The sequence below is a fragment of the Poromitra crassiceps genome (genome assembly GCF_964638095.1).
Source record: "Poromitra crassiceps genome assembly, chromosome: 9".
Taxonomy (NCBI): domain Eukaryota; kingdom Metazoa; phylum Chordata; class Actinopteri; order Beryciformes; family Melamphaidae; genus Poromitra; species Poromitra crassiceps.
In genome coordinates this window covers 50,304,307-50,328,565 of record NC_139630.1, presented here as the reverse complement: position 1 = coordinate 50,328,565, position 24,259 = coordinate 50,304,307, and the positions used below count along the sequence as shown (strand labels likewise).

At 43.3% G+C, this 24,259-nt stretch overlaps 1 protein-coding gene across 1 annotated transcript; it reads left to right on the top strand.

Moving 5' to 3' along the window:
• Positions 1–6,581: 6,581 nt before the first annotated feature.
• Positions 6,582–17,048, top strand: prkg3 (protein kinase cGMP-dependent 3; the record flags this gene model as incomplete). The annotated part of the gene is made up of 21 exons (XM_083642617.1): positions 6,582–6,672; positions 6,858–6,920; positions 7,024–7,150; positions 7,750–7,916; positions 8,995–9,108; positions 9,242–9,347; positions 10,090–10,153; positions 10,612–10,689; positions 10,922–11,010; positions 11,480–11,545; positions 11,736–11,783; positions 11,901–11,942; positions 12,230–12,341; positions 13,000–13,136; positions 13,396–13,485; positions 13,709–13,850; positions 14,148–14,311; positions 14,795–14,911; positions 15,271–15,333; positions 16,005–16,080; positions 16,962–17,048. Exons 1-21 carry the CDS (start codon positions 6,585–6,587, stop codon positions 17,046–17,048), a joined length of 2,040 nt encoding a protein of 679 aa, XP_083498743.1. The 5' UTR covers positions 6,582–6,584.
• Between the last annotated feature and the right edge of the window lie 7,211 nt (positions 17,049–24,259).

Sequence of the window (24,259 nt, the reverse complement as noted above, 5' to 3'; positions counted from 1 at the left end):
TGGTAATGTTAGACATTTTAATGAGTATGAAAATTAGGGTGCTAATGTTGTCCTTGGTTTTGGATTTGTTGTTGTTGTTTGGCTCAGTTGCTATGGGAACATATGAACAAAATGTGGTTTTGCTAAGCTTGTTTTCTCTAGAAGTGTAAGATGCCTCAGCTGTTTTTACCCCTCCAAAGAATGAACAGTTGGTGTACAAACAGGTCTGCGTTTGTGTTGAGAATGTACTTTTTCCATTTGTTTGTCATTTGCGCAAAATTATTTGAGGAAATAGATGAGGGATTATATAATTGAACATCTAACTTGTCTGATTTGTAAATGGAGCTCTCTGTATTATCACTGTCTGCTGTACCAGGAAGCCCAGGGACCATTAAGATGAGCAGGTCTCCTCTATAACACTATTATCCATGGCACACCTTTTAGTGTTGAAATCTATAACACTATTAGTTTGGGGATAAAAATTAAAAATGATAATTTTGCACAGTAGGCCGAAATGTGAAAACATTGTTTCAAGGTCCTATTGATAACATTCTTATATAGATGGATAGTTTTTAGCAAGGTGTGGAATAAAAGTATCACTTTTCTTAAAAAAAGAAGAAAAAAAAATGAATTAATCATTTAAAAACATTTGACGGGTCTGAAATTAATGTCTGTAAAGAATTTCTGAAGTTGTTGATCTTTAATTTTCAAAATTCTTGAATCTACAGACAGGCCTAAAGAAGACTAGCTTCTGTTTCCTAGCAACAGCTGTGACATGAATTCAGTGGAAGCGGGGAGGGGGAGTGCGATATCTATAATGTTATCAATGTTGAATGTTATCAATATCACCTTTAATTGATGATTGCTGTTGTCTCAATGTTGGCTCATAAGATCATAAAATCATCATTGTCTAACTCTCTTCTGGGCTCCAGATAGATTTTGGCAATGGGCGGGACTTAAAAGAACAGTTCACCCAAAAATGAAAATTCACTAGGCTAATTATCTACTCACCCCCATGCTGAAGGTTGGGTGTTTTTTTTGGTCCACAAAACAGTCCTGGAGTTTCACAGCAAAAGACCGCTGCAGCACTAATAACTACTCATTCCATATCATGGCAAATGTTTTTTCTGATGCATAGTTTATAGTTATTATCAGAAGGTTTTTTGTCTTAAGACAAAGACAATGTCTTTGCATGACCGCAAAAAGAACAGTGCTACACTGCTGCTAATGTTCCTGCTCCCTTTCAACCGACTTCTGCCTACGTACGTATCGACTGCAAGCTCTGAACCAGTTCACAAATGGACTTCAATATACATTCAGTGCTCCACAGTTTTCTTATTTTAAATGAAATAGTCGCTGTCAACTACATCATTATTTCACAGAACTGGGGAGAGACTGCCAAAGGTATATCTCTTCAAAGCCAGCAGGGAGCAGCAGTCTTGGAACCCTCTTATGCCATCTCCCGCATAATTAGTGCCAGTAAACCGACTGTGTCATTAGTCTTGCTGCTTCTCCCATGACTGCCTCCTACAGGTGCTCCTGACTGTCACACACAGGTGAACATATTTATATGGACTGTAGCTAATTGTGCTGAATGTTGGCTTTTGCCCAGTCACAAAATGAAAGAATGTTTACTTGTTTACTCTTTGCAGTTTAGCCTTTAATTGCAATTTGCTGTGTATTTTGTTGAATGAACATCAATATCTGAATAACCTCATAATGTAAGAAGCGAAATAAGTTTGCTGTATTTGATATTGATTCTTTGAAGTCATCTTTCTTTTTTCCACGGTCACTTCAGTTTGAGGTGTAATAACAATCGCAGTGTGACGCAATAACAGTCAAGTTTGACCTTTCCACTGTGGCCTCTGTGTGCAATCGAGCGACCTTTGTGTGTTATGGACTTTCCATTTGACTATGATTTCACTGCACATGTATGTCAACTATTGGATTCGACTTGTATTTAAGAATATCGGCAATAAAAATACATATGAATTTCAAATGTTTTTTTCCCCGTTATTTGCCCGAGTGATTATAATTGGGGGGATATCTCGGTGAGGACGAAACGTATTTCCTCGATCAACCTTGTTTCTCATCAGTGTCATCTGCTTCTATTTAGAAGCAATGGCTCCACTCACTCACTCACTCACCCTGGGCTGGCTTTGATGGATTCATAGCACCTTGTTGGTCTTATTGGAAAAATGTCAGGCAGCAACTCACGCGTCACCTATCACAGAATTCCCTCCTTATTTCGGCTGGTCATTAATGGCGTTTAGAGATTGATTAACCAGAGAAAGGTATCAATAATTAACTGGTCACAATAGAAGCCCACGCCCTCTGTCACAATGCCAACCCTTCAGCCTCGTTTAGTTTGCTTTAATGGCGTCAGGCTCTGGAAAACATCCAGTGGCGCTCGCGCTCCGTGTGAAAAAACCGAGCCCAATAAAGCCGCCACTTTCCACCTCCTGCAGACAGGATCAGTTAGTTGTCATAGTTGCCCTCTGGCAGCCAGTGTGGAGACATTCCCTCAAGTCCACCCAGTGTTTCTGAATATGGTGCTCAAGAGGAAAGGTGCTAGCAGTGTCGCTCATCATGGTTCTAACGTCCAAAACTCCCATTGTATCATAATGTTAAAACAGACTAGACGGGGAAGGCTATATGTAGAGTTTTGTATCTGTATATTTTGCAGTCTCAAGGTCTGGAAGAAACATCCCTTTCCCCTACTCTTTCAGCCTTTCTTTCGAGTTAATTTATTCCCCGCCCCTCCCCATTCCTATTTGTGTCACTGCAATTTTCTCAGATCTCTGTCTTCCACCTCCTCAGGAAAGGAAATCTCATTGCAAAATGTTGGAATGAAAAAGGGCAGAATTCGCAAGTCAATCCTGCAATTATCATCAATCAATGTTATGTTTATATAGCGCCAGAATCACAACAAGAGTTATCTCAAGGCGCATTTCAAAGTGACAAAACAGCTCGTTAAATTCATTTTGAAAGAGAACATGTAGCCAAGCACCAATTTATTCTGCCTCCATGCACAGGAAATGGTTACTTGCTGAAAAATGTCATGTTTTCAATCTAATTAGGAGCAAGATCTCGTTACACTGTAACGAGATCTTGCAGTTACACAAAGGTTACACTGTAACGAGATCTGGTAGTTACAGTAAACTGTGTCACTTAGACCCCAACTTCAGCTCCTCTCTCCTGCCCACCCTCCTCCTCCCCCCCTGTCCTCCTCTACCTGGTGTGATGGGAGGAGCCTTGGGGTCTGGTTAATGATTCAACAGTGGGGCTGCTGAGATTGACAGATAGAGAAGGAAGGGGGGAAGAGTGAGTGGAGAGAGCCAGAGACAAGTCAGAATAATAAAGGCACTGGCGTAGACATTGCAATGTAAGGTATGAGAGACAGTGTGTGTGTGTGTGTGTGTGTGTGCAGCGGTAGGAGATCGAGGAATGCTGGGGAAACGGTGAGATAGCAGGCGCTGGCCGTATGTTTGCGTCTGCACACAGGTGTGTCCAGTCTGCACACAGTCCGGGGTCAAGCACAACTCGAACAGCTGTGTATATCATTTTCTACCGGTGACGAGCTGATCTTCTACGTGGGTCGGGGTGACTATTTGGATCCCAACATCCATGTGGCCTTCATAGGCTGGACAGAGACTCGTCCTCTCTCCTCATCCCTACACCGCCTACAGGTGAGTGTGACTCTGGCTAGTCTCTCTACATATTGTTGCAGTGTCTTGAGTCCTTCTTTTGAGGCAGTGATTCTCAACCGTTTTCATATCATGGACCCCCAATTTAGTCCACGGACCCCCATTTGATGAGATTTTGTCTCTCAGACCCAAATATGAGAATATTTGTATTGTTATATTTTTGTCCAGAATTCGATGACTATTTGTATTGTAGGTAGAGCGATGACAGGGACACTGATAAAAAAAAGAAGTGATTCATACATTCTTTGATTGTTCACTTTTTGTAAATGAAATAATGCTGAATTGTTGACCAATTCGTCAATTTGATAGGGGACCCCCTGGAACTCACTCAAGGACCCCTGGTGCTCCCTGGACCCCACATTGAGAACCACACTGATTTAAGTGCTGTACACTGTACAGTGTGCTCCATAGGCGTTTTGTCAAGTGGCACAATGAATATGTGTCTAAAGGTGCAGACTGTCATCTTTTATGACATGCAAACAGTTACAGTGCTTTGCGTGCTTGGTCTCCCCAGTTCAATGTTCAAAAACTATATTAAGATTATAAAACCTTTTTTTTTTTTCATGTAGCCAATAGGCTTAATGTGCAATGAAAGAGTGCAGCTCAACTCACACCACCAGACATTCAGGTGTCTTCGTTGTCCCCCCAGCGTTTCTGTATTTCAGTGTATCTTATGAGAATCCGGCTGTAGTTCCACTTGCCTATGAATTAGTCATGAGACAGTATGGAGTACACAGTATGTTGGCTATTTGAGTGTGAGGGTGATGAGGCCAGTGGAAAGACAGACTAAATAGATTTCTGTAGAAGTTTAGAAGTTGTTTATACTCATCTCCCTTCCCCCTTCCCTGTCCCTCTTCAAATTAGTACGAGGAATTAACTGCTAAATCAATTCATGCTTATCTAAGTTGTTGATTTCTATTGCATTTGAGAATTTAAGAATTTGACACTATATAGTGAATATGACTGATGACTTTCCTGAGCTTTACTCTTTCACCATACGTGAACCATCAGTGATATGTAAGGAAGAGCTGTAGCTTTTGAATTAAAGTGGAAAGTCTGCAGTTTCACATTCAAAATGATAACGACACGGAGCCAAAGCAAGGCTGAAACTGTCAACTGAAAGCTTGAGTGGCAATCATTAAACACTTGACCCTCAGGCACTGAAGGTTATCATCCCAATCTGTCCTGCTCGTCTGATTATCTGTAATCTAGAGAACTGACAATTTGTGTGTGCTTGTGTGTACATGTGTTTGTGTGTGTCTGGGATCAAAATAAACACCCAGAGGATGATTTGAAATTCCAGAGTAAAACATTTTGTCACCAAGTTTGTCCCTCATGAAAATTTTATGACTCTCAAGCTTGCTTATTATTTCTTGCCACACAGGCTTGTTAACTCCTGGCACGGCAACAGCCATGGTGTCCTATTGTACTAAACGTACTGTATTGTATTTTGACCGATACGATAACCGATATTAACATTGCTGTTATGGCCGATAACCGCTATGTACCGATGTCGATATGATCTGTATAAAAACAAGTTTCTATGATGATCATATTTTGTACAAACTGAAAAACACAATCATGTAAACACTGTGAACTGTCTGTCTTTATTTCCAAAACATTTGTAAAAAAAAAAACACACACCTAAATCATAGATTTACTGCATTGTTTCATCCCAATATGAACATATTAATACCAATATGATTGACGATATATTGTGCATTCCTAACATGCTGCCTGCTTTGATGTTTTCACTTGAACTGAGTGATTAGTCTTATATGCAGACAAACTCTGGCAGCCTCTATAAGGTTTTCAAAACTTATACAATTTAAAAAAATACATGGTCATTCTGAAAATAAGGATGTTTGAAAAAGTTCCCTTCCACCAGTATCACCCTCTAAAAACAATCCCCTTTGATAATGGAAGAAGCCTTTTTCCACTTCCCCTCTGTTGCTCGGTGACTTTAAGATTAGCTTGAATTTCATGTCTAATCTCTGAGCTGTTCAATGTTCAGGGTGAGGGACAGGTAAGCGGGGTCACGTGAGGAGCCCAGTGATTATAGGCAAACAGCTGGGCCAGGCCTGCCTTGGCGGAGCCGATGTGTGTGCTGGTTAATTGGTAGAGTAACCGGCGGGCCTGTGTTTGCATTGATGCTCGTGTGGGTTTGGTGTGTCAATACGGACATAAAACCTCTTTCCATTTGACGGCAAAATGAGACCCTCCAGTCGCCTCCTTATCTGGCCTTTTGTAAACAGATCAATGGAAACTGCACTTGGATAGATAGAGATATTGTCAGGGGAGTGTTTGTGTGTGTGTGTGTGTGTGTGTGTGTGTGTGTGTGTGTGTGTGTGTGTGCGCGCGTGTGTGTGTGTGTGTGTGTGTGTGTTGATGTACAGCTATCTTAGTGAGAACCAATTAAGAGTTTTATACCTGGGAACTGAGGACAGTTTAGTATTGAGGACATTTTGACCGGCCCTCACTTTCTCACACACCTTCAACAGGCTGTTTGAAGGCTAAGACTTGGTTTTAAGGGTTAGAATTGGGTTCAGGGGGGTAACGGCTCGGGTTAGGCATTTAGTTGTGAGAGTTAGGGTCCAGGGAATGCAGTATAGTATGTCAATGAATGTCCTCACAGTCGCTAAGGCAGTGGTTCTCAAAGTGGGGTCCGGGGAACCCACAGGGGTCATTGAGGGGGTTCCAAGGGGAGCCCTAACAAAAAGGGTAATAATCACTTTTCACTATAAGTCCAAGTCCCCATCTCTGCCGTTGTCTGTTTTCCCCTATGGCGGTTTCACCCACTCTGTTAATTTATATGATTAATTCCCTCTTCTATATAGTATTACTCTTTATTAACTCTTTCTATATAGTATTAACTCCTGTGATTCTTTCCCTGCAGTCATGGAGAAGCAACTGGAGGAGCTGAGACAGCAGCTGGATAAACAATGTCTGCTCAACCAGGAGCTGCAGACACAAAACAAAGACCTGGGTGGGTACAACCATAACTACCATCACCATTAACATGACCTATTATCATCTCTACTTCTCTATTTATCATGACTATGGCTGAAATCTCAATTGTAATCCCATGCCAATGCCGGGAAGATGCAATGCAATAGCACAGTGTTTTTAATGTTTTGTATAAAGTGTTTTTTCTCACTTTTATCCTTGCAGAAGAGCGACTCCAGGAGAAAGAAAAACTGCTGCAGGAGCTGCAGAGTCAATATCATGACCTAGGTAAGAGACGATGGAGATAATGATGGAGAGATATGATCAATTTTCAACCAAAACAATTTTTCCTAAACTGCCCAACCTCCATCGCTTGCTTTGTCCACCTCAGAGTTCCCCTCGCAGGGCGGTAATGTGATCGACCCGGAGGTCAGGATGAGCCGTGCGGCTGTCATGGCCCCAGAACCGATCCCTGAGAACCTGGAGATCACACGCATCAGGGTCAAGAAAACAGCCAGGTTAGTATGACAACCTGGAGATCACACGCATCAGGGTCAAGAAAACAGCCAGGTTAGTATGACAACCTGGAGATCACACGCATCAGGGTCAAGAAAACAGCCAGGTTAGTATGACAACCTGGAGATCACACGGAGCAGGGTCAAGAAAACAGCCAGGTTAGTATGACAACCTGGAGATCACACGCATCAGGGTCAAGAAAACAGCCAGGTTATCAGTACTGCTGACAAGACAACAATCCCAGTGTCATTTAATGGAAGCTATATCCTTCAATCAGAACACACAAAACCAAACAGAGCAACATCAATATACATTTCGTAAGTGAGACTGAATCATGGGAATGAGAATCACTTTTATTTATTTTGACTTATTTGACTCATGCACAAAATTACACTGGTCCACATCTGAACTCAACTCTCTCAATAACTGTCAATAACTAAATGAATGCCTGAAAAACTGTTTACAGTTTCCGGATATGTGTGAGATCACGTGCTAAATAAATCAGCATTGTTTTTCGGTGAAGTTCTCCTTTAAGTATGTCAAATTCCTCATAATCTTATTATCATATTAAAATCTGACTTCTGTCACCTTCCATCTCCAGTGAGACGAGTCTGATCGTCAAGGCCATCCAGAAGAACGACTTCCTGAGTCGCCTGGACGACGAGCAGACGGCCATGATGGTCGATCTCTTGGTGGCGTCTGACTTCAGCCCCGGTGATGAGGTCATCAAAGAGGGCGGAGAGGGGGACCGAATGTACATAGTGGCAGGTGTGTGTGTGTGTGTGTGTGTGTGTGTGTGTGTGTGTGTGTGTGTGTGTGCGTGTGCGTGTGCGTGTGTCTTTCTGTCTACCTGTCTGTGGTTGCATATGCTTGAGCTTCTCTTTTTACATAATTGTGATATACAATAAATATTGTGAACATGGGCTGAAATCCAAGGCAGTAAAAGTGAAAACTCTATTTTACTCTGGCAATCTAAAAAGTTGAAATTTACTGAGACAATCCAGCTGACAGTTGTAGTCAGTTGTACTTGAAAATAAAATGAACTGGGCATCCAGGTATTGCAGCGGTATATTCCCTGCCTAGGGCCTACCAACACAAAGGTCGCAGGTTCAAGCCCCCGGCCACCCCTGTGTTACCTCCGCCATAGCAGCACAATTGAGGGTGGGAAGCCGGATTAAGGGTATGTATCCATGTCGCTGTAGTAGTGCCTCCTCTGGTCAGTCGGGACACCTCTTCGTGGGGGAGGGGAACTGGGGGGAATCCCCTCCCACATGCTACATCCTGCCGGCGAAACTCCTCTCTGTCAGGTGAAAAGAAGCAGCATGTGCTAGTCCTCAGACCGGCAGAGGGGGAGGAGCAACGGCCGGGACAGAGAATAGACCCTTCTCACGGGGGCCATTTTGTGTCGAGAAGCCAGGGTAAACACAGGTGCAAGCAAAACACTAATGAGGGTTTCCAACTTCCATGATTGGGATTTGGAAACCCTCATTAGTGTTTTGCTTGCACCTGTGTTTACCCTGGCTTCTCGACACAAAATGGCCCGCGTGAGAAGGGTCTATTGGCCAAGTACAATTGGAGAGAAAATGGGAGGAAATCAGAAAAAAACTTGATAAAAAAGAACTTCTAACATAAAAGATTTTGACTTTTTCCATGATAACAGAGAGCCTCAGATCCTCTTTGGGTTTTGATCAATCTTTCTAGTACCCACGCTGAAGTCGATGGCTTTAGCGCTCTCAAATCTTTGCTCTTTTCTGAATTGTTGACTCTGTTCATCACTGCTCTAAATCCTTCATGTTTTCCACTCTGGGCAAAACTCCACCACTCTCTGTGCTTCTCCCTCTCTCAGCTGGTGAGCTGCGGGTGACCCAGGCAGGCCGCGACCTCCGAACCCTAACGTGTGGCGATGTGTTTGGGGAGCTGGCCATCCTGTACAACTGCAAACGCACAGCAACAGTCAAAGGTCTGCCTCTGTCATAATGACCCCTATAGGGACCTCTCATGATGGGAGGAGACTGTTCATCTTCATACTGTGTAGGTAGACTGTACATAGGACGCCTTGACTTCACCTCTCATCTCTCTCGCTGATGTTGCAGCAAAGACAATGGTGCGTCTGTGGTGCATGGAGAGACAGACCTACAGGACCATCATCACCAACAAGTCCAAGAAGAAACGGGAGCAGCTGATGGGCTTCTTGAAGACGTGAGTAGGCTCTATTGCACTGAGCTGTGCGGCGTGAAGTCATTACTCTCCTCCCCCACATCCCCCCCCCCCCCCGCTCTCCCTCCCCACCTCCTCCCTTTCCCTGCTCTCTCCTCCCCCACACCCCCCCCCCGCTCTCCCTCCCCACCTCCTCCCTTTCCCTGCTCTCTCCTCCCCCACACACCCCCCCCCGCTCTCCCTCCCCACCTCCTCCCTTTCCCTGCTCTCTCCTCCCCCACATCCCTCCCTCCCCCTTTCTCCCTTTCTCTCTATCTCTCTCTATCACATGATTGTTCAATCATGTTGTTATTATTACTACTGTAATTGTTACTGTTGTGTCAGCTAGATTTAGCTAGACATATTCTCTGTGAAGTCCTCTGAGACATGGTTGTGAATTAGGGCTATACAAAAAGAATTGTTGTGCTGGGACGTTATGTTTCGCCCCTGTTTGTCTGTCTGCTTGTCAGCAGGATATCTCTAAAAGTTATGAACAGATTTGCACGAAACTTGGTAGAAAAGCAGGACTTAGAACTGATGAACTTTCCACGGCCACTGGCCAAAAGGGGGCGTGGCCAGTCACAAAAAGGCGCTTAACTTCCACATGGATTCACCTGACACCACAACACTTTGTCGAAAGGCTGGTCATGGCCCGAGGAAGAACGGCTTACCTTTCCACGCCCACTGGCCAAGACTGCAATGATTTCTAACTATGCGTTGTTGTGTGTTTTACATGCTCTCTCAGGTCTCACACTCTAAAGGACCTGAATGACGTCCAGTTGTCCAAAATCCTTGACTCCATGGAGGAGGTGTGTACTTTATTTTTCTCCCATTGTGTACTTTTGAGTGTGTTTGTGGAGTAACCCCAGTTATAACTTTAGTTCACTGATTACATGCTCCTCTATGGGGTTCATAAAACCCTTTCAAACTCCATAGAGACAGTCCGCATGTCTGGGAACGCCCACAAAATGTTAAACGGCTGGCGCGCGAGTGGGGTAAAACCGCCGATATATCTCATGGGCTGACTCACCAAATGCATGGTGGTCCTGTAAAGGGGGTGGGGGGGAATTTTCATAGACAAAGTGTTCATTGCGTCTCTTCAGGAGCCAGGAGCTTTCAAAGCTAGCATTTGGTGTCATATTTATAGCTTCACCTTTTCTTGCAAATCAAAGAATATCTTTTCTATACAAACATGTGCAGTGATTTTTGTGCCGGTATATGAACTCGCCTCCTAAGGCGCTTGTCACTTTTGTCTTTGCTTTCCCAGGTGAAATACCAGGACAAAGACGTTATAGTTCGAGAAGGAGATGAAGCAAACACGTTCTACATCATCCTCAAAGGAGAGGTAAATGTATCATATTGGGTTTACAAACTGGCATACAGTATAATTGTCTTTGTGCCAATGCCGTATTTGCATCGTTTGGTTTCACAGGGTTTTGCATGTGTTAAATATGATAGGAGCATGTGTGTATACTCTTTGTCTCATTTTCACCCTCTCTCTCTCTCTTTCTCGTTCTCTCTCTCCCTCCCTCCCTCCCTCTCTCTCTCTCTCTCTCTCGATGTGTGTATGCCCTCAGGTCCTGGTGACTAAGAATGTGAACGGGCATCAGAAGCACATTCGTCGGATGGGAAGAGGGGAGCATTTCGGGGAGCAGGCCCTCATACGGTAACCATGGCGACATGAATGCTTGAGGACATGGGCGGGAACGTTGTGCAGCAGCGCCGGCTCAGTGCACCTTCCTCGCTCGGCTGCGGTCGTCTTTGACGTTCTGGCTGTTTGGCCCACCGGTTATCTTCCTAACTGTGCAGAGTAGAAGCCTGTCAAGCTACCTACTGGACATTTTGACAGTAGAAATAGAGATGATGCCCGTCCTGTTTCAATAAAACAAAACATAAAAACGGAAATATCATAGTTTCCAACAACTGCTAAAGTTCAGTTAAAGTTTTGAGAGTTAAAATTCACTTTGGTCGTATTTATCATATCACCTCATGTTTTGGCCATACTGAACCAAAGTGAGTAAGTGGATTAAGACTGATTCTCAGACAGAATGTATTGCATACTGACTGTAAGCCATGTATACTGTAATAACAGAATAATACAGGGTTGACATTTGTAACTTTGTTCCCACCTGCAGGGAAGTCCTGAGAACTGCCACCTGCACGGCTGACGGCCCTGTCACCTGCTTCTCCATTGACAAGGAGTGAGTCTGTTTCAACATTAGAGCACACGTGTGAATGAATGTCTTTCTGTGGTTTGGTCCTGTAGAGGAAGATTCTTCTAACCAGGACTTTACTGTTTCCATGTTCTGTTTGTGATAATTGTAGCTATAAATAGGCCATGATTGATTGATTGATTGATTGACTGACTGACATCTTATCTTTGTATCCCAGGGTATTCGAAGAGACGATTCCTGTTGAACACCTGGAGCTTTTTGACGAGTATGTGCTACAAGAAATGTTTCAACCCATAACCATTACCCTCGTACCCCCGTCATGGTCTGAATCTCTCTGCGGGTTTTCGTTCCATCTTGACTCTCACCTGTCTTTCACCTCCAGCTCCAAGGTGCTGCAGGAGGCAGAAGCTCCAGAGAAGTCCAGGTGAGGGGTTGAATGGTGACCGAAAGCATGGAAGACAGGCCGTGCACGATAAGTATGATTGATTGATACAGTGTGATAGGTTGAAAGACATAACAGGTATCACGTTAGCATGCATCACACAAATGAGCACCTCATGAATGTGAAATGAAGTAGTGAGCATAAGTTAAAAGCACTGGCCTTCGAGGTGAGCTGTGTGGAATCCATTCTTCCCAAGGTTAAAAGCATTCTGTGTATGTCTGTCTGTCTGTCTGTCTGTCTGTCTATCTGTCTCTCTCTCTCTCTCTCAGTCCCAGTTCCTCTCTGAAGTTCAAAGACCTGGTCCCTGTGCTGTACCAGGAGGGTCGCTATCAGGGAGAGGCCGTCACCCTCGGAGTGGGAGGCTTTGGCCGTGTTGAGCTGGTGTGTGTGTGTGTGTGCGCTTGTGTGTCTGTGTGTGTGTGTGTGTGTGTGTGTGTGGGGGGGGGGGGGGGGGGGGGTGCGCATGTGTGTATGTGTGAGAGAGAGAGAGATATTGCACCTCTATCATTTTTTTCAATTTTGTAATTATATAAGTACAATCTGATAACTATTGATTGTATGTGTTGTGTCTCAGATTGAACCCCAGTTAAAAAGACACAAGCTAAGAGTGCAGGAAGCTAATGATATGACGCCTACTGTAGCACTCTTGATGCTAACTGAAAAAGCAGTTAGCCTAGCTGGTATTTTATTTATGTATTTATATATGTATTTTTATTTATTGATTGATTGTTATATATTTTGACCAGAGTTTTTTCTTTGCTAGTCAAATGTGGCAGTTAGCTAATTAGCGCTGTGATAAACTGGTTCTTTTGCTCTGCCCATTGAAGTTGAACCAAAGAGGTTATTATTAAAAATCAGCTCCAACTATAAACATTTGCTATACAAATAGCCAGTCTGTCACAAAAGAGATCCAACTGCTAGAACAAAATTCTGCAATTTGTGACAGTCAAATTTCCTTTTGGATCATATCAACAAAGAACACACTGACAGTTTCATAATTCACAATCATGACCTTTATTTCACTGTTGGTTCTTCTAAGGTGACCACATTGCACGGTGGGAAATACTATGCCATGAAGCGGGTCAGTAAGAAACACATTGTTGCCAAGAGACAGGAGGAGCACGTCCTGTTTGAGAAGAAGATCCTCAAAGCCATCCAGAGTGACTTCATCGTCAGGTATCTGTGTGATCTTAATCCTTTTCACTTCTGATCTCTCTCAATCAGTTCATCCTTAACCTCTCTTCTGTCAGATCATTATTAAGAGACGGATTGTAAAAAAAAATACATTTCAGCAGACGGCAGTAAATGCTTTGAGGAATAACTCAAAGGGATGAAGAAAATCAGTTGGCATTGATTCGTTATGTCAGAGCAAAGAGATCTTGGAAATGACTATCAGACTCTCTCCCTCTCTCTCTCCCTCTCTCTCTCTCTCTAGGCTCCATGCGGCCTTCAAAGACACACGCTATATCTACATGATCATGGACTTCTGCAGTGGCGGAGAGATCTGGACCAAACTCAAAGAAGTGTGAGAAAACACAGCCACATTTTAACCATCAAAACACCTTCTGGGTTCATTTCAGCTGTACACCTACATCCTACAACTTAAGGGAATTAGCTGACACTTATCTACAGCAACTTGCATTGACAGCAGCATAAAAAAGGGAAGTCATAGTTGAGGCAATTTTTCGAGGGCAGATTAGAGGGAGCCAAGGAGGGATAATCGGCCTGTTGTGTCTCTCTGCCTGTAGGGGGCGTTTTGACGAGCCGGTGGCCGTGTTCTGCACCGCCTGCGTGGTGGAGGCCTACGCTTACCTCCACAAGAAGAGCATCATGTACAGAGACCTCAAGCCGGAGAACCTGATGCTGGACGCAAGGGGCTACGTCAAACTGGTGTGACCTTGTGTGTGTGTGTGTGTGTGTGTGAGAGAGAGAGTCAAATTACTTTACCAAGTATTTCTGTATTATTTAAGCTCTTTTTTTGGTTCAAACTGTAAAGGGAAATACAATTCTCAAAAGTGTGTGTATGTGTCCATGTATGGGGACTAATTTGCCACTCGGGTTCCCATATCTTTGCAGGTAGAGTTGCACATTTCCAGCATTAGCATGGAAATGTCTTTGCATATATTCATGCACCCCCCCCCCCTTCTCTCTCTCTCTGTCTCCCTCTCTCTGTATGTCTCCATGCAGGTTGACTTTGGCTTTGCCAAGGAGTTGGTGCGCGGTGAGAAGACCTACTCATTTGTCGGCACTCCTGAGTACATGGCGCCAGAGATCATCCAGAACCAGGGACACGATTTTGCAGTGGACTTCTGGTCCCTTGGTATCCTGGTCTACGAGCTACTGGTGGGATGGTAAAAATATTCATAATAATGACAGAAAAGGTTGGAAAATAAGGGATCACAACTTTATTAGTAGTATTATCGGTCAAGGAAACACAAGGCATTTGAGATGTTTTGTATGCTTTTGATACCGTATGCTTGTATTGATAAGTGAATAGAACCTCAGTTCAATTATTTAGCCAAAGAAGGATTTTAGGTGGATGCAAATAGAATGAATTCCAAATGTGTTTGCCCATTATATTCATCCATAATATTCATGAATGAGTCAAGCCTTGATGCTGACCAGTAGATGGCAGCATGGCAGTATGACTGATGTCACCTCCTGCAGCTTTGAAACACATCTTTGTTGAAAACAGACCAATGGTAACAAATAATCACAGGTTAACCACCAACCATGACTTGGTTCTTTAGCAAGGTGTTTTGATGTCAGATGGTTCAGAGGTCCACATGCCGATGATGGAATATCAACTCTCCTCTCTCATTTCATCTTGCCAGCCCTCCCTTCTCAAGTTCAGAGCCCCAGAAGATCTATGCTAAGATTTTGGACGGGGTTCTCAAGTATCCACCTTACATGAGTGAGGCATCCAAGTCCATCATCAGTAAACTGTGCAGGTGAGAGGTGTAGCTTATACTGTCTGTTGAATCATGTTATCTCCACCAGGCGAATTTAAAAAATAATTCTGGTCCCGTTCCCTGCAGGGAGGCAGGGCAGGGCTTAAAATGCTAATTTAACGTTTGGGAAAGGGACTAGTGGAGGGTAGCTGATTCCTTCAGTTCCACGACACAAGTCCCAAAAGGGGCTAGAGTTTCTCAATATTGCAAGAGCATGAATTTTAGAACACATTTTTGAATCAATACATTTATGTGATTTCTTTTATTTTCCTTTTTGAGTCTCTTGAGAAGTGGAGGGCCATGCAATAAATAAATAATAAAAACATGACTATGCTGTGTTTTTGTGCTGTGGTTTGCAGGCCTCGGCCAGGTCAGAGGTTAGGGAACACTAAGAATGGAATCAAAGATGTCCGGCACCACAGGTAACCATAGCAACCTGTGTGTGTGTGTGTGTGTGTGTGTGTGTGTGTGTGTGTGTGTGTGTGTGTGTGTGTGTGTGTGTGTGTGTGCGCGTTTCTTGAGCGGTGGTAATTCTTTCTTTGTCTCTTTTCATTTGAAGCCATGTTGAGCCATAAATGGGATTAAGAATATTAAATATGCAATGGTACCATGAATCCCTTTGCACAAAGGCAATACAACTTTCACCAATTGGCATATTTTATGCAATTTTTCCTTTCCTTTACTATCTGAGTCATCAACCCTCCGCTCAATGAATGAATGAATTAATTCATTCATTCATTTAGTGAAGAGGATTCCCCACGCACAGCCAGTACAATGATCAGGTGCTCGTTGGTTGCAGGAACATCATGAATCAAAATTGTAATTAACCACCGCACGCTAGAATGACTTTACTGAAATGTATTCGTGAACAACACATTTCGCGGATAGCGCTATCCGCCAAACGCGTTGTTCACGAATACATTTCAGTAAAGTCATTCCAGTGTGCGGTGGTTAATATTCAATTTTGAATTAATTAATTTATTTGATGATTAAGGAACACATACAACACTGACTGTACTGCAGTCATTACATTCATTAAAAATCGCCCAGCATGAAAAGATGACGTTTCATCTCTCCCTCGTTTCCCCTTCAGGTGGTTCAGCAATATAAATTGGCACAAGCTGCGTGTGGGCCAGGTCGACGCCCCCACAGTCCGCCTCATACGCAAGGTAAGAAGAAAGGAGCAGGGTGGCGTCACTGCCAGCTGATTTTGGAAGTTTTCTTGTGTAGATTTGATCCTCATTTGCAAGTCTGGATTAAAGTATCACGGGCCCCAGGTTGCGAATTCTTCAAGCTTCCATTTAGTTAGTTTTGATGCTCTCGAGTCTCCACATTGATTTTACATTTAGTACAGGCCTGTTCACTGTAGGCCAATATCCATCTCTCTCCCATGATGCATGCGCACACACACACGCACACACACACGCGCACACGCGCGCGCACGAGAGTCTGGATACATCCTTCTGTCCTCTCACAAGTAGTGCAAGATTATTGCACAAAACAATCAACAACCGCACGTATTAAAGTCCATTCCGACCTTCAAAATGTCTTCCTCCTGGTTTTATGTGTGGAAAAGTCCTTAGAGCCCTAATGTCACTTTCCAATGACATCAATGTTAAGTGGCCATTGTAGAGCGCTGCGCAGTCTCTTCTTTGACAAGTCTTTATTTAGTTTTATTTTTGATCGTTAGCCGACGGGCGACATACTAACCTCAGCCAGCCGCTTTCAAACCTCCTGCTACGGCATCACAAGCCAACAAACAGACACTGGACGATGATAAACTTAGGGGCCTTTCATATCGTTGGGCCCGGGGCTTCAGCTCCACTAGCCTGTGCATTAAGATAGGCATGTATGTATATACCATGTGGTGTAAGTACTGGTTATTTGTCTGTATATAACGTGGTGTAAGTACTGGTTACAGTATTTGCATTAAGATAGGCATGTATATACCATGTGGTGTAAGTACTGGTTTTTGCAGTTGGACCCCATGCCAGATAAAAATTACACTCTTTTTCTTGAAATCATCCATGATCATTTCCCCCTCCTTTAGGGCCCCTGCTACATCAACTTTGATCGTTTCCCTTACGAGCAGCCGAAGGCAGACGAGGAGTTCTCCGGTTGGGACCGTGACTTCTGACTGCAGCCACCCACCAAACCCAAGGTGCAGGGTTCAAAAGCCACAGGAGGAGGCACCCAGATCACCCAAATGCTGTATGGCTGCAAATCCAATGTATTCTTGGTTTCATTTATTTATAAGACCCCCTTGGAGCCAAAACAGGGCTTAGGCCACGTGATGGTGAAACATACTTGATCTGCCTCGGGACCTTAAGAGATAAAACCGTTTTTAGAAACATGATGGGGATGTGATGGACATTAACTCCCTCGTGCATAACTAGAATATCTTATTTCAGTTAGAACTGTAATTTCATTAGACTTAACACTCGAGGTGGCGAAGGACCAGAAACGTATGGAGGTATTGCAGTATGACTTGATGTCAGGACATTCTGTTCCCAAACTCGGCACAGGGAGATTTGGTGCCTGATGAGGAGGTGTTAATCATATAATGCATAACATAACATAACATATCATGCTAGCTTGTCGGGAAGGGGGCTAAATAATGCTCCAAACTTAGGCTACATTTTGGATTGTCCCTTTTTTGTATTTCATAGATTATAACATTGGATATTTTAATTATATATTGACTGCCGAACTGGAAATGTCCCCGATTTTCATTTCAGAAATCTGGTCACCTTACTCTACAGACGCTGAGAACGGCTATGCTTGCATTTTTTTTATGCCATTATCTCAAGAACACAAGTTAATTGTGTCATTATCTCGAGAGAACAAAGCTTGTTTTCTCGAGGCAAAGGGTTCATTTATTTTGTTATCTTGGAAGAAAAAAGTAAATACATAATGCAATTTCTGCCTTAGACCTTATGCGATACTCATCTCGTGATCAGCAATGATTGGCTAATAACAAAAGACTGACACCTGGCTCCCCTAATAAACAAACATAAATCACAGATCCGTGAGTGAGAAGTTCAAATGCTACTGAAAACATTGGAAATGTCAACATTGTACCAAAAACACCCCGAATGCAACATATCATCACTCCAGTGATACTTTGAACAGCCCATATTTAGAAATACTGTGTAGGTAAATGAAATAGGCTTCCACATAAAAACAACATCATGTAAACAAAACTGTCGAATGTAAACAAAAATGTATCAGGGTACACTTTTTTCTGCTGCCTTATTGTGTGTAGCCTATTTTTATGCATGATTGTTTGTGGACAAAGTATTTTGATCACCACAGAACATCCCGATAGAGAATTCCTATATGACTTGAGTTTGCTAAATAAAAGTGCTCTCATATGCTTGAGTAGCGGTCTTTATTTGCCCCTGGTCCAGCAAGCCCACCCCCTTTCCCAGGAAGATGCGCAAGTCTTTGTTTAAGCTGTAACTCCTTGAATGGCCACTTGGGCTCGGGGGCAGTAGGCAGATCTCCCCATGTTAAAATGCTCGACTTTCTAAAAGAATTAAACATCTTTCCAGTTAGGGGCGAAACACGGTTTTCGCCTATATAGCTAATTTCACCTTTTCATAACAACTGTAGGGGGGTCAGTTTTTATACAACTCATCCGTTTGGAGTAAAATAGATGATAGAAAAGGGTGTGATTGACAGATTGCATGTCCAGCGATCGCGCAGCTGGCCGATCACGGACCAATAGTAAGCGGACCTGCGGCTCTGCGAAACCCCCATCTCACGTGAGGTGCGGAAGGACTCAACCCATCGCTTCTTGCGATATTTTTCAGCACCTGCTGACGAAAAATCAAGATGGTGACGGCCAACGTTTGAACTCCAGGGAGAAGAAATTGAATGGGATAGCTACGTCCATATTATTTGTCTATGCCCTGGTCCCTGGAGATGCCTTTACTTCCCCAACCACACATGCAATCACTGTATTTGCAAGATGTGAGAGATAGACGGATCCTCCTGAATAAGGGGAACATCCTTATAAGTGGTTATCAGAGGAGGAAGTGCTTGCGTGAGGTTTACAGGTTTAATCTGATCTGCGAAATTGGCTGCAGCTGCATGCGAGGCTCTGAGGGGGAGCGCTGTCTGTCAGGGCAGGGGCTTTCAACCTGCTGCTCCTGCCCGTAAATTGCCGTGAGGCGTCTGCTGTGTCGGATCAGAGAAAATCACATGAAAGCAGACAATTGTATTTTCCATGAAAGAATACACACCAAGTCTAAGACGTTTCCCCGCTGCCTGCAGGGAAATACATCATAGGCCCTTGAAGTCTTGGGATTCAATTCGGTTGATTCGGTTCAGTCTTCCACGAAACATCGAGCATGACAGCGACCTGGCAAGTTGTCCAGAGGAATCAGGATGTAGGCTACCTGTAGCCTACATCTATAGCACTGGATTCTGCTTTCCTGATTTGCCTGCTGCTGACTACTTTGTTATTACATATTTGATGCCTCCGCGGAATTCCCAAGTTTTGAAAATCAATGTGCATGTTGGGTAGCCTACTAAACTGTAACCTCCAGTTATATGTGGCTGTATTATCTTATCTATATATACATTTGGCAATGTGGACTCTGTCCGTCTTCTGTTTCGTCACTATGAAGTTTGAATTAAGTTTGGCAACATTCAGAAGCTACACTGCGGCCAACGAATTCAGTTATATGTTCATAGCATTACTGCTGCGAGGAGCCGATATCTGTAGCCGGTCGGCATTTAACGTTGGTTCCAAAAGCATGTCGACAGTGTTTTCTCACTGCCTAGTAGTAGTTCTTGATGGATACTAGCTAGTCCGACTGGTCACACAGCCAGCGCTCTCAGTCCTCGCTGCTCGTTAAATATTTCCAAATAGGCGTTATTCTGATAAACTGGTCACATATTTGGAATGTTACGTTCTCACCCGAAAAAATATTAAAACTTTAAAACAGTTTGTTTTTTACATAACACTAACCTGTTAAAACAGATGAAAGAAGTGGACACTGGAACATTAGTTGTGTACCCAATACCCATACGATTCTCGTGGCAGAATGGCGGGAGCCCAACGAGAGCGCTGAGGGTAGCTGAGAGTACTTCCGCTGCCTTGAATCACCTCGCTATGCACCGCTGCCGCCTAGTGGCCGAAGTGAGACTCCTTAGGATCTGATTAAAGTGAGCAATGATGCTGCTGGGATATGATTAGGATTATTATAATAAAACAAAATAAACACAATGTGACCACAATTGTGTGCGTCACACATGCGGGTGACCTGACAGACAGATTTTTTAATTAGGCTAATTAGCTAATGATGTGATGTCATCAGCGATGGCCGCATAGCAAGATGGATGTCACTGGAGCATAATGGACTGAAATACGGGACTACAATAGGAAGATTATAAATAAATGAATGTGTGTGTGTGTGTGTGTGTGTGTGTGTGTGTGTGTGTGTGTGTGTGTGTGTGTGTGTGAGAGAGAGTGAGAGAGAGCGAGAGCATGTGCATGACTGTATAATGTGTAGGGCAGAAGTAAGGGGAGAGGTGTAAGTGGACATGTACCAGAGAACAAGCACAGATCCTGTACAAGCCCACAGTGTGTGTTGCAACAGAGGGGGCAGCTTACGTGGGTTGTGGCTAGATGGGCTACAGGCACGGATGGAGTCTTAATCAAGACTCTTAGTCAAAGCCGCCCTCTAGAGGCCATGTGATGAAGCACATCACCTTTCCGTCTTCTCCGTCGTTCCCCCAGACTGACTCACCTGACTCACCATGTGTAGTCTGACTCCACTGGCACTATGCGGGAAAAAAATCAATTTGAAGTGGCTGGCATGAAAAACAGGGTACAGACTAGAGTAGAAGATGTTTGAGCTTCTTGTTGTTACATCACATTTTCCCTGAGGGGAAAATCAAACGTCTTGTTAATCTGAATGATGTGTTGCTCGTCTCTGTATGTGCCCTCTGGTTCAATATGTCTGCTGACTCACACTGGTTACAGACAAAGGCCTTATGTGAAAGCCTTTCCAACATCTTATATAATATTGGAGGGAAATTGATTTTTGATGCTTTCCATTTGTAATGTTCATGCTCTTGACGGTAGCTAGAAAATGCACCTATCACCAAGCTGCCGATAACTGTTAATATTGTGGACCTGATGTTGTGAATTCCTTCCTCAATTTAACTGCTTCCTCAAAACATTTGGTAGAATGTTTGTGTCCTTGTAATTTCCCAACGGGGCAGAGTTTTTGCAACTCCAATCAAAGTAATAACAAGGCTTTCTTGTTCTTTGCCAGACTATTCCTGTGGAAATGGGAATGTATAGAAAATAGCCTATATCCACAGCCCCTTTCTTTCTACAAGTGTATACACTGCTCAGGGAGGTCAGGCTATACTATCTATGAGTGTGTGTATACACTGCTCAGGGAAGTCAGGCTATAGTATATATGAGTGTATACACTGCTCAGGGAGGTCAGGCTATACTATCTATGAGTTTAGAACACGGCTCTCTCGAATACTCGATTCTGATTGGTCAATCAACAATATTCACCGGTCATTATTTCTCGACAACCGACCGCTGCTCTGCCACACCTGGATTAATCAGTTGGTAAGAGCATTTTGTCCGCAGACGCTACTAATTAGGCCAACCAGTTGCAGCTGTGGTGTCTTGTGTGCCAATTACGAATGAAACCGCTTTGTGTTGAAAACGCTATTAAAAAATCTATTTGAATAATTATTTTTGTCAGATTATTGAATGGTTTAGTTGTAGGCCGTGTTCTAAGCGGGATAATGTATACTGAGCCGTTGATTACTGGAAATAATGACCTTCAGGTGAATATTAAGCCCTCCGCTGCGCGTCGGGCTAAATCATTCACCTGTCGGTCATTATTTCCACAGTAATCACCGGCTCAGTATACATTATCCCTTACTTAGAACACGGCTCTCTTGAATACTCGATTCTGATTGGTCAATCAACAATATTCACCGGTCATTATTTCTCGACAACCGACCGCTGCTCTGCCACACCTGGATTAATCAGTTGATAAGAGCCTTTTGTCAGCAAGCCACTACTAATTAGGCCAACCAGTTGCAGCTGTGGTGTCTTGTGTGCCAATTACGAATGAAACCGCTTTGTCGTTGAAAACGCTATTAAAAAATATATTTGAATAATTATTTTTGTCAGATTATTGAATGATTTAGTTGTAGGCCGTGTTCTAAGCGGGATAATGTATATTGAGGCGGTGATTACTGGGAAATAATGACCTTCAGGTGAACGATTAAGCCCTCCGCTACGCGTCGGGCTCAATCCACCTGTCGGTCATTATTTCCCCCGTAATCACCGCCTCAATATACATTATCCCTTACTTAGAACACGGCTCTCTCGAATACTCGATTCTGATTGGTCAATCAACAATATTCACCGGTCATTATTTCTCGACAACCGACCGCTGCTCTGCCACACCTGGATTAATCAGTTGGTAAGAGCATTTTGTCCGCAGACGCTACTAATTAGGCCAACCAGTTGCAGCTGTGGTGTCTTGTGTGCCAATTACGAATGAAACCGCTTTGTGTTGAAAACGCTATTAAAAAATCTATTTGAATAATTATTTTTGTCAGATTATTGAATGATTTAGTTGTAGGCCGTGTTCTAAGCGGGATAATGTATACTGAGCCGGTGATTACTGGAAATAATGACCTTCAGGTGAATATTAAGCCCTCCGCTGCGCGTCGGGCTAAATCATTCACCTGTCGGTCATTATTTCCACAGTAATCACCGGCTCAGTATACATTATCCCTTACGTATACACTGCTCACTGGTTAGGCTATAGTGTATACACAGCTCAGGGAGGTCAGGCTATAGTATGAATATTTGGAAGTTAAATGAAAAAGGCATGCCACAATATGTTGTCCCTAATAATAGGCCTGCTGTTTTCTAATAAAATGCAGAACAAGGGGAAATGCATTTGAAAGTAAACCCTCACTTTTCTACAGCACAAACAACACTGTTGTGGAACGCTTTCTTTGTCAGTAGGTGTAAAGAGTTCGGCTCCTGTGCATGGTGACTCTTATTATTGTCTCTTTGAACTTGCTCCAATGGCCTTAAAGAGAAGAAAAGAGAATGTGGTGCAGCTGTTATTGTGCTCGGCCGCTGCGCAGCCTCGCCCGTAGCTCGGCCTCGTCCGTCCTATTGGCACATGCGGGTTTCAGCCCGATCGCACCTAAAACGGCATAGCTGTGGCCGAACAGGGTAGGTCGGAACGGCGGTCCCCGCCCGGGTAACTCAATTTCATAAATAGATACAAAACTCAAAATAACTTTTGAAGCTGAAAACATTCAGAACAGCGAATACTAAATGGTAAAACTTCAATTCAATTTGACATACTTTAAGTGGAGCTAAAACAATACAATGTAATGTCGAGTAGCAGGAAATATGCAGGCTAGGGCAGAAATGGAGGCACAGAGGGATTAAACCGTTGTCAGACGGAATAGAGCCTCTTGAGGTCTACTGGGTCATGTGTTGCAGAGGTTGGCTGATGGGGAGGCTGATATGGAGAGACTGACAGTTGATAATCCAGCTGTCTCTGGGACTGTGGACGGGTCTATTTACTTTCACCTTCCACTTGTTGCAGTGAAGGCAAGCCTAAATTCATCCCTTAAGTTTAAACACACATTTTATAAAAGCAAGCAGCTGTTTAAAGGAATGTTTACTTGCTGTATTTCACATTTTATTAAGTACTAGCTTGTCACTTGGTGTTTGTCTCATGTTTCTTCAAAGTAGACAGATGCTTTTAGCTAAAAGATAACCAGTGTCTGAGCCCTATATTTAAGGTTACTTAAGTATACGATAAGATAGCCTAGCAATTATTGTTCCAAATTGTTTTTTAGATGGAAGTATGATGGTTGCAGCGAGGGAAAATTCCCCTTTTACGCTTGTTGCCTCTCTATTTACATTGCCAGGTAAACTCAACTCTATTATAGAAGTGATTAGTTTGTAAGAGATTCGATTTGTTTTAAGAAAACTTATTACAGTATTACACTTAATTCCAGCCTTTGTAACAAGTTTGGAAAATGTCTTCTTAGTAACTTCTTAAGATCTATCTCAGCAGCTCCTCCTGACAGACAGAAGGAGACACCCGAGAGATGATGCATATCCCATTTCTTCAACCCATTTGAAGTTTCCCAAATGTCAAAGTCAACACTGTGACATCTGTGCTGTCACACCCTTCATGTGTCTAGTGGACTGGGAGACTAAACAGAGCTGAGGCAACTGTAATGCCTCATGCGGTAAGGAGTGGACGCCCTGCACAGCCTGAAGAAGAAGAGGCACGTCTCCGTATCTCAGTGACACTCCAC